The sequence below is a fragment of the Oreochromis niloticus genome, linkage group LG3, assembly GCF_001858045.2.
Source record: "Oreochromis niloticus isolate F11D_XX linkage group LG3, O_niloticus_UMD_NMBU, whole genome shotgun sequence".
Classification (NCBI taxonomy): Eukaryota; Metazoa; Chordata; class Actinopteri; order Cichliformes; family Cichlidae; genus Oreochromis; species Oreochromis niloticus.
In genome coordinates this window covers 40619728-40630594 of record NC_031967.2, presented here as the reverse complement: position 1 = coordinate 40630594, position 10867 = coordinate 40619728, and the positions used below count along the sequence as shown (strand labels likewise).

The window sequence follows — 10867 nt, the reverse complement described above, 5'->3', positions numbered from 1 at the left end:
CTTGGTTTTCACACAGCTGAATAAACGTCAAACAGAAAAGTGATTAAACAGAAGTGTGAGATGGTCGAGAATTTATGCCAGTGTCCTGTTATGTTTTACATAGCAAGGAGCAGACGGCTGAGTTTATTAACGCTAGAAGGCTAGACCGTCCAATTTCACAGCCGTTTACTTCCGGTCTACCCGACCTTCTGAGCACCCGGCCCACGTTGACCGCGAAGGCTGGGTCCTCAGGAGGATGCAGCCCATGAATTTGGACATGACTAGGATCTACTTAGTTTAACACAGAAATATGTGTACGAGTTTTAGTTTAAGTGATTGTAACTATTATATAAACTAGACGTGACATGAATCTAAATGTTATTTCTTGTTGTTTATTTCCTCTTCAGAGCAAACCTATGCACACTCACAGATTACAAAGACTGTAAAACCTGTACTGTGCCCTTCATTACTGTGCTGTGTAAATATCTGAGACAACTAAATAAATGACTGGACTGCATTTGATTGGCTGCTGCTTGTTCTGATCGACACCCCCAGAAAGACACAACACAAAGACCCGCAATACGTACCAGTTATCAATATTCTGATTGGGTGACCTCCATTCCTATGGACTCTGCATTCAATCACACAAACTCCCTCATCACCCCCTGTCCCGCTTCAGCTACAAGTGCAAGTTTTGTACCAGATTTCTCTTAAGAAGCGCAGCAAAAGTCGAAGCTCACAATGCGTGAATTGGTGACTCGAGAGGGAGAAGTCAAGCCTTCAGCGCCAAGAGGCCAGCGTGAAAGTGGACCCAGAAGCAGACTCAAGTCACGACTGTTTCAACCTCAAACTGATTTTTTTAAATACAGAGATAGACAACAGTAAAATATTACAAGGTGGAAACTTCTGAAAGGCTGGATCCACTGTCCAAGTATTAATTGTTTGTGAATATTTCTTTCTGTATCTGCGAGTTTAAAAGACAAGAATTTGAAAACATTTTATAAGTGAAAAAAAACCTGTTCTACACATTCTGACTTTTTATTCTGTAAATGTTCACATTTTGCAGCATATTTAACTCGATATTCAACGGCGTAAAACACAAAAATACTTGCAGTTAAGATAAAGACACTGGCTCTGTATCTGAAAGCCAAATGTCTCATATTTGAAGGATTAATAACTGTGTAATATTTAATGATTTTTGTGTCTGAATGTGAACATTTTTGAAATGAGAAACAATTCATGGTATAATATGTGCCATGGTGTGACAGCTTTTTATTTACTTGTCATTCATATATTAAAAATGTAAAAACTGATCCGCCTCCTTTGTTCATGTTCAAAGTGTTAAACAAACAGCGTCTACGTCAAACTCCCTCTTCTTCCTGAAACACTGTAAATGTATTTCCTTGTTCCCTCCCCTTTAGATCTGCAGTTTGAAGATGGGTGTAACAAACATGTTGTAACATTCCAGAGCCGACAGGCTCCATTCACTACAGAAAAGTATGTTATGACATCAGAGGTCAGAATGCTTTCGTTTCTGCCAAAGAGAGACTGAGAGGAGAAATGGCGCAGAAAGGAGTTCAGCTGGACCGAGAAACAATTTCTTGTTCCATCTGTTTGGATCTACTGAAGGATCCGGTGACTACAGCCTGTGGACACAGCTACTGCATGAACTGTATTCAAACCCACTTTAATGAAGAGGACAGGAAGGGAATCCACAGCTGCCCTCAGTGCAGGAAGACTTTCACACCGAGGCCTGTCCTGGAGAAAAACATCATATTAGCAGCTTTAGTGGAGCAGCTGAAGAAGACTGGACTCCAAGCTGCTCCAGCTGATCACTGCTATGCTGGACCTGAAGATGTGGCCTGTGATGTCTGCACTGGGAGGAAGCTGAAAGCCATCAAGTCCTGTTTATCTTGTCCAGCCTCTTACTGTGAGAAACTGAAGTGAGTCGAGTCAAAGAGCTTCAGGAGAAACTGGAGCAGGAGATCGCTGAGCTGAAGAGGAAAGACGGCGAGCTGGAGCAGCTCTCACACACAGAGGATCACAACCAGTTTCTACACAACTACCCCTCACTGTCAGCACTCAGTGAGTCTACACACTCATCCAGCATCAATATTCGTCCTCTGAGCTACTTTGAGGATGTGACAGCAGCTGTGTCAGAGACCAGAGATAAACTACAGGACATTCTGAGAGAGGAATGGACAAACATCTCACTGACAGTCACTGAAGAGGATGTTTTACTGTCACCACCAGAGCCAAAGACCAGAGCTGGATTCTTAAAATATTCACGTCAAATCACACTGGCTCCAAACACAGCAAACACACATTTGTTATTATCTGAGGGGAACAGAAAATCAACAAGAATGAATCAACAACAGTCTTATTCTGATCATCCAGACAGATTCACTAAATGGTGTCAGGTCCTGAGTAGAGAGAGTCTGACTGGACGTTGTTACTGGGAGGTGGAGTGGAGAGGGAGAGGAGTTTATGTAGCAGTTGCATACAAGAATATCAGCAGAGCAGGGAGCCGTGATGAATGCGTATTTGGATTCAATGACAAATCTTGGTCTTTACATTGTGACACAAACAGTTATATATTTTGGCACAACAAAGTCCAAACTGTCCTCTCAGGTCCTCGGTCCTCCAGAGTAGGAGTGTACCTGGATCACAGAGCAGGTATTCTGTCTTTCTACATCATCTCTGAAACCATGACTCTCCTCCACAGAGTCCAGACCACATTCACTCAGCCGCTCTATGCTGGACTTTATCTTTTGGGGCTTAAAACTGCAACTGCAGAGCTGATTAAAGTCAAATAGACCTTTGAGCTTCCAGTTTTTTGTTCTTGTCTTTGCTGTTGAGAGCTCACTGTTGTGCTGTTTCTTCTCTGCACAGAGATCACTTTATGGCTGCGAGTTTGACATCTTCTGATTGATTGTCTGTAGTTACCTATAAATTTACCTGAAACTGTATTCAAATCAATGCAGCACTTTTTCTCTGTTGAGTCTTTGTGAACAGATCAGAGTGACATGTGAGAAATTTATTTCAAAACAGTTTCCACTGGACCCCAAAGTAAGTAAAGGAAGTAATGATCATAAACATAATCAAGCAATAATTCAACAGTTTTAGGGCCTCAAGTTTTTTCATTGCTTAAACGACAATAACACTGGAACTTTATTTAGTTTTATTTCTTAAAGATTTGGATTTTATTGGGGGCCAGTCTAATGTAGTTTAAATAGAACAAACTACATATTATGTAGTTTGTTCTATTTTCTGAATTGACAGGATTTCTCTTCCTTTCTGTTGTTTATTTACTTCCTTTACAGAGAAGAAAATATTGTTTTAATAGAAGAAAACCTGCACAAAAAGTAGTTCATGTCTCTCAGTCAGTCCAGTGTGTGATGTCTCGTGAACTCAGTAAGATCGATGGGAGTTTGTGGCAGAAATTAACTGATAGATTAAATGTTGTGAATAATTCTCAAACTGCTTTGACGCTGTGTTGATGAGAGTAAATCTAAGTTTCGTAGTCTTTTAAAATCAATAAAATGATGAATTCTCTGATGGTTTTTATCTTGACCTACAGAAAGCTTTTCATACAGTAGATCATATCAGTTATTCAGGAAACTAGAGAGATATGGAATAAGATGTGTCGCCTATTCCTGTGGAAAATGGAAAACTGTGTTGTTTATACAGAAGATACAAATTTATTGTGTTCTGGACATAAAATGTAAAGAATCTCTTGTATACAATTGAAAATGAACGGGAAATTTTTAAGATGTGGTTTGATATCAATAAATTGACCCTTAATAACAAGGAGACTGAATTCATGCTTTTTGTGAGTAGAAAAGAAAATGAATGAATATGAATATTTCTACATAATTTACTTCTGTCTGTTTCTGTCTGAGTGTACCAATCTAAACCCCAAATTATTCTACAATACATTTGTTTACAAACTACAGAAACTAAAGGCAAGCAGTGATTGGAGATATTGCACGACTAAAATTACTGCCATTGTGTGCAGTTAACTTGCAATATCATCTCTCATGTGGTCATTTCAATGATAGGATGAATGAATTCATAAATTGGTAAACAAACAGACACATTTACTACATTTCATGAACACCAAACGTTCTATGAAGAGAGCAAATTTGTAGCTAAAACTTGATCAAGTGAGTAATGTACCAAGCAGGGCCAGATCTACAGTGGTGGGATGTGCCGCCCTAAATTAATTTCTTTCCACCCTTGGTGCCTCCCCACTTTTGCATGTGACTATGTCGTTTATTTAAATAAGCTAGCATTAACCCTTTGAGCTTCGCTACAATTAACACTGAATATAAATTCTAAAACTGAATATATTTCATATATATTGCAAAGCTGAATATACTGTACTCTCATGCTCAGATGTTAATTTGACTATGTTTCCATAATTTTTGTTCTTTGCTGACTATGAAGAAAAATTTTATTATTTATTTATTTGTATTTATTATTATTATTTTATTTATTTGTTTTAACAGTCTGGTTTTGTGCACAGTAAGTGTTTTCCCTGACAGGTGCAACTATATTTTTTTATAGGCGAATTGAGAGTGACTACCAGTATACAGGGAGTGCAGAATTATTAGGCAAATGAGTATTTTGTCCACATCATCCTCTTCATGCATGTTGTCTTACTCCAAGCTGTATAGGCTCGAAAGCCTACTACCAATTAAGCATATTAGGTGATGTGCATCTCTGTAATGAGAAGGGGTGTGGTCTAATGACATCAACACCCTATATCAGGTGTGCATAATTATTAGGCAACTTCCTTTCCTTTGGCAAAACGGGTCAAAAGAAGGACTTGACAGGCTCAGAAAAGTCAAAAATAGTGAGATATCTTGCAGAGGGATGCAGCAGTCTTAAAATTGCAAAGCTTCTGAAGCGTGATCATCGAACAATCAAGCGTTTCATTCAAAATAGTCAACAGGGTCGCAAGAAGCGTGTGGAAAAACCAAGGCGCAAAATAACTGCCCATGAACTGAGAAAAGTCAAGCGTGCAGCTGCCAAGATGCCACTTGCCACCAGTTTGGCCATATTTCAGAGCTGCAACATCACTGGAGTGCCCAAAAGCACAAGGTGTGCAATACTCAGAGACATGGCCAAGGTAAGAAAGGCTGAAAGACGACCACCACTGAACAAGACACACAAGCTGAAATGTCAAGACTGGGCCAAGAAATATCTCAAGACTGATTTTTCTAAGGTTTTATGGACTGATGAAATGAGAGTGAGTCTTGATGGGCCAGATGGATGGGCCCGTGGCTGGATTGGTAAAGGGCAGAGAGCTCCAGTCCGACTCAGACGCCAGCAAGGTGGAGGTGGAGTAGGCTGGTATCATCAAAGATGAGCTTGTGGGGCCTTTTCGGGTTGAGGATGGAGTCAAGCTCAACTCCCAGTCCTACTGCCAGTTTCTGGAAGACACCTTCTTCAAGCAGTGGTACAGGAAGAAGTCTGCATCCTTCAAGAAAAACATGATTTTCATGCAGGACAATGCTCCATCACACGCGTCCAAGTACTCCACAGCGTGGCTGGCAAGAAAGGGTATAAAAGAAGAAAAACTAATGACATGGCCTCCTTGTTCACCTGATCTGAACCCCATTGAGAACCTGTGGTCCATCATCAAATGTGAGATTTACAAGGAGGGAAAACAGTACACCTCTCTGAACAGTGTCTGGGAGGCTGTGGTTGCTGCTGCACGCAATGTTGATGGTGAACAGATCAAAACACTGACAGAATCCATGGATGGCAGGCTTTTGAGTGTCCTTGCAAAGAAAGGTGGCTATATTGGTCGCTGATTTGTTTTTGTTTTGTTTTTGAATGTCAGAAATGTATATTTGTGAATGTGGAGATGTTATATTGGTTTCACTGGTAAAAATAAATAATTGAAATGGGTATATATTTGGTTTTTGTTACGTTGCCTAATAATTATGCACAGTAATAGTCACCTGCACACACAGATATCCCCCTAAAATAGCTAAAACTAAAAACAAACTGAAAACTACTTCCACAAACATTCAGCTTTGATATTAATGAGTTTTTTGGGTTCATTGAGAACATGGTTGTTGTTCAATAATAAAATTATTCCTCAAAAATACAACTTGCCTAATAATTCTGCACTCCCTGTAGTTTAATGTGCAGTTGTACCTAATCAAGTGGCCCCTGCATGTAGAATATTTTGTCTGTAATTGTAGTTTTTACCACAACATCTAGAATACATCCTACTTATCACTGCATGTGTTGAAATTATGACTAAATCCATTTTTTAAACTTTACTTCTGTGGGAGATATAACAAATCATCTAAAAATATATAAGGTTAAATGTCAATATGGCAATAAAATTGAACATACACAAAGTAAAATTAAATGTGATGTTCATACTGTAGAAACCACTGGATACATGAAGTTTACAGGTAGCAACATTCACAAGATGAAGGTTTTGGTTGTGATATTATTTTCACTCTTTGTGAAATGTTACTTTGTTTTCTATTATTTTAATAGTCTGTATCTCTTTTTGCACTGAGTCCAGTGAAGACGGAGCGCTTCTGACCAGGGGCGATTTTAGCACATTTTAAGCACCCCCAAAGATTTCTTACTTTTTTTGGCAATATTTGCTGTTTGTGTGACACACTACTAAAAATATAAAAAGCATACAGTACCTGGTTGAGACGTAACATTTTAACAACAAATGTATAGATAACCCCCTCCCAAAATGGTTTGTTCCAGCTCGCCTCTCCCACTACTCTGGCTCTAGCGCCGTTGCTGTCAGAGCGATGGTGGCTGAGACGCAGCAGAGCGGAGGTGTAAGTGCCTGGCTTAAAACAGGGCATATTAGCTGCATTTAACCTTTAGTTACTCTTTATATAGTTCGGTAGGAGTCAGGCCATGTTTGTTTTTAGCTGAAAAACATTACACCAGGTAACCTGCTGTGTTGAAACCTTGTTTTCCGACGATGTTTGCTACCCTACAATCCGTCCTACTCTGTAGTAAAATCAGCTACGTTTGACCGTCCTGTTGCTCCCATTGACTACTGTTGTTACCATTGTCCTGTTTGAAATGGATACTAACGAGCTAACTGACTGGATGCCCATCAACCTTATAACTCCTGGTATGTGTGTGTTTGTGTACAGACAGACAGCCAGGTTCATAATGGATATAAGGAAGTTTTTTCAAAAAAAGGAGCCACATTCAGGTAAAAGTGTAAAATCAAATGATCCGTCAATAAAGGATAATGTTGGATCAGTGTTTCAATGTTTATATCTTTTATTAGATGTTCATGTGGTTTGGTTATTTGCCTTTTGGTTGAAAGTACACTGAGAGAGGACTTTTTGTTAGTGATCTTAATAGTATTTTTTTTTCATATTAATACAATTTTTCATCTAATTGAATACAATCTATTTGTGTATGATTGTCAGTCCAAAGAGGGAGAGAGGAAAGAGGGGAACGTGAGGAGAAAGTACAAGGTCAGGAAGAACCAGGTAAGAAAACAGACAGGGAACAGTGACAGGCAAAACAGAAACTGTTAAACTGACAAAGAGAAAAAACCTGATTTTACTCACACAATCTGGAAGTTGTGTTCTCCCTATATTAAAGCTGCTATACAGAATCTGCAAAACAAACTGGGTTGAAACATTTTTGACCCTCTTTAACAACATTCCAACATAACATTATCATTGATTGGGGAGATTAAAATTAATGATATATTTTTATGTGGTTCAGCCACAACTCTACTAAAACCTCGGCCAGTAATAGGTAGGCCAACTTTTGGACCGTCCAGTCGTCTGTATGACTGCCGCAGTACGTACATCACATTTCTGCACTGAATCAGAAAGTTCCAAACAGCCCTGGTGGAGTGAGGAGCTGTAAAGAGAAGCAGATGCTCTGTTTATATTCTAAAAATGTTTTAAGCTGGCTTGTTTCAAAGATTCTGTACAGCAGCTTTAAATGTTTTTCAAAACCACACATACACTTACCTTATCAGTGTTTCTCAAACTTTTTACAGTGTGTACCACCTGAGAAAAATGTCAGTTCTCCCAAGTACCACTATGAAGGCATGAAACTCATAAATCTTACAACACAAAATTAGTATCTGCAGCAAAGATTCTTTCATACATTGTATACATTCTACCACAGGCAAAGTTGCCTCCATTTTTATAGTTTTTTATAAATATTTTGTAATAATTTATTTGTTTTGGGAGTGTTTTTTATGTATCTGTATTATACTGTTTACTTTTTACTCACTATGAGCATCATTCATTAAGGATGCAGGGACTGACAGAGACAGGGAAGAAGTCTCATCGTGATATGTAAAGTTTATTTTGCCTGGCTGGGCAGCTCTCTGGGTGCTCAGCACCCCCAAAGCTCTAATCCTAGAATCGCCCCTGCTTCCGACTTCAACCGAAAATATATTCAAAAAGTGGTAAACGACTGTCACTTCTACCTTGTTCTAAATACTCAATAGATGGTGAGACAGTATGAAGAATGTTGTTTGGCACACTTTCCTCCCTTTGTTGGCATTTGAGGATTATTTATATACCACAGCATTTCTGTGCATTCATGATTACTGTATGCATTGTTTCTATCAGCTGTTTTCAGAAGGGTCATTTCACCCTTCTGAAAACAGCCTTCAGACTTCATTGGCCTCCAAAATTCATGTTTATTTGAGATGTGGTGAAACCAAAGATTAAACTCTCCAAGATGCTGCCTAAATATTCCAAAATGTAACATAAATATAAAAATGTACAACTGCACCACCTGGTGGTTCATTGTTCAGTCCCAGCCAAAAGAAACTGCAGCATAGTCATAAAATTGGCTTTCTAGTTGAAATCTCAAGGCTATTACCACAGATAGGTTAAAAGATTTTATTTATCTGTCAGCACTCACTACCTCCGTCTGAATGCCTCCCCGCAGTTCACAATCATTTAGCGAACTGCATCCTTTACTAGCAACCCTGAGTAAAGTATGATCAACAGCCACATTCATTAACTGTAGCTCCTCTCTAACAATCTTTGGCACTTGGAAATTTGCTAAGATTTACCAGAGGTGGCCTGGAAAACAGACCCCAGGGATCTGTTAGTTTTAAAACACTAGAATAACCTATAAGAACCTTAAAAAAGTAGATGTTAATACTCATGCCCAAGTTCAACCTTTACCTTTAAAAGAATGGAATGTCCACAAAATTAACTTTAATCGCAAAAAAAGATACTTTATTAAGCAATTTAGAAACAACAGCTCAATCAGTTAATAATATTCACATTCAAAATGTAAGAGTTTAAAGAAAAGTTAAAAAAATGTATCTCTAGTGGGTATAAAAAAATCAACTATGTGAACCAGAGTCTTCCAGTCTTCTGCTCACTTTAACAATGCCCCCAGGGAAACTGTGAATAATCATTAACTGCAGAGATTTTTATGAATCCTCTGATACGAACAACATCCAATGTTAACAATCATCGCCCCCCCATTCTATGCATAACTGCATTTCATGATTTCTTATAATCTCAAACAGAAATTTATTATTCCCCTTCCGTCATTCAATGTATTTTTTTTAAATTTCTGAGTACTTATTTTATCTTTGTCTCTTTTTAACACCCGTTATTGAACTTTAGTTGAACTTTAGTGTTTACCAATCACAACACAAATTACTTCTTCCCATTGTTATACATAATCAAATCAAAAACCTTCCTATTTCTGTATATTTGTGCCTGCTGTTTAGGCTAAATCCTAACACACATACAAGCTTTTGTCTGAGCCGAGGGATCTCACTCTTATTGATCATATGTAATGTGAGGAACATCTGATTTGGTCTATTTGATGAAACAGGTCATGCAAGCAGAAGTGACCATTTTCACCACAGTGCTCATTAGTTATAGAAAAGCAGGTTATAGATGCCACCAAATTTCATGAATATCATTAAACAGAACATTTTTTAAGCATAAACAGAAAATCGGTTGACTACAACATTCAAGCATACACATTTTTGTCAAAAGAGATATAAGAAAGACAGCTATAACAAGTGTGCTAAAAGATATTAAAAACAGTATGAATGAAAAATCTGTAGTATCCAAAAGAGAAAAGATCAAACCCTTTTATTCAGTTTTTTGAAGCAGCTCACAGCATGCCATAGTGAGCTTAAAAAAGGGTTTGCCGCAAGAGTCTAAGATTTGCTCGTTCGTTGCACCTACACACACAAACACACACACACACACACACACACACAGACAGTCAAAAGTCATGCATGGGCAGTTTATAGGTAACTCTAAGAACATCAGAGAATAGTAGGTTGTTATTTTGGATAAACAGAAAGCTTAAAAATAATCATTTATAGCACAATTAAAATGAGAGATTCATCTGAAAGGCTAAAAATGTCAAATTTAGCCAAAAGGTGAATATTACTTTGCAACAAAGAAGCCGATGTATTTTAGTTTGTACAGGTTCTAAAAAAGGTAAAATTCACTGTGTTGCAGGTTAGCACAGTTGGATACTTTTTAGAAGTTACCTTATAATAATCACAAAATAACTTAGTGATTTTGTTTTGATGTATTTTGTCATATTAGTGATGTTGGTAAAATGTCAATATGTATTATTTTGTGTATTTGATATCATGGCATATAATACTGTAATTCTATTGCATGTTTTGTTTTGTTTTTTCCTTCTTAGCTTGTTTAATTCTACTTATAACAAAGTAGTTAACATCCACACGTTTAGCACACAACAGCAACTACAATAAAATCTCCCTAATGCAAGAATAAACTTACCACATCTCCGGGCAATTACATAGAAGATTATCACGAGCACAACGGCAGCAATGGCAGTGCCAGCGATGATGGCAAGGTTAAGGCGTGTGTTAGCTTTAGAACCTGAAAAA

General features: G+C 38.0%; 1 protein-coding gene across 1 annotated transcript; it reads left to right on the top strand.

Annotated features, from left to right (window-relative positions):
- Positions 1 to 2207: 2207 nt before the first annotated feature.
- On the top strand, positions 2208 to 3789 carry LOC106097115 (tripartite motif-containing protein 16-like protein; the record flags this gene model as incomplete). The annotated part of the gene is made up of 1 exon (XM_019363288.2): positions 2208 to 3789. A coding segment is annotated over one exon (588 nt), but the record flags the coding sequence as incomplete, so codon positions are not given.
- Positions 3790 to 10867: the final 7078 nt, after the last annotated feature.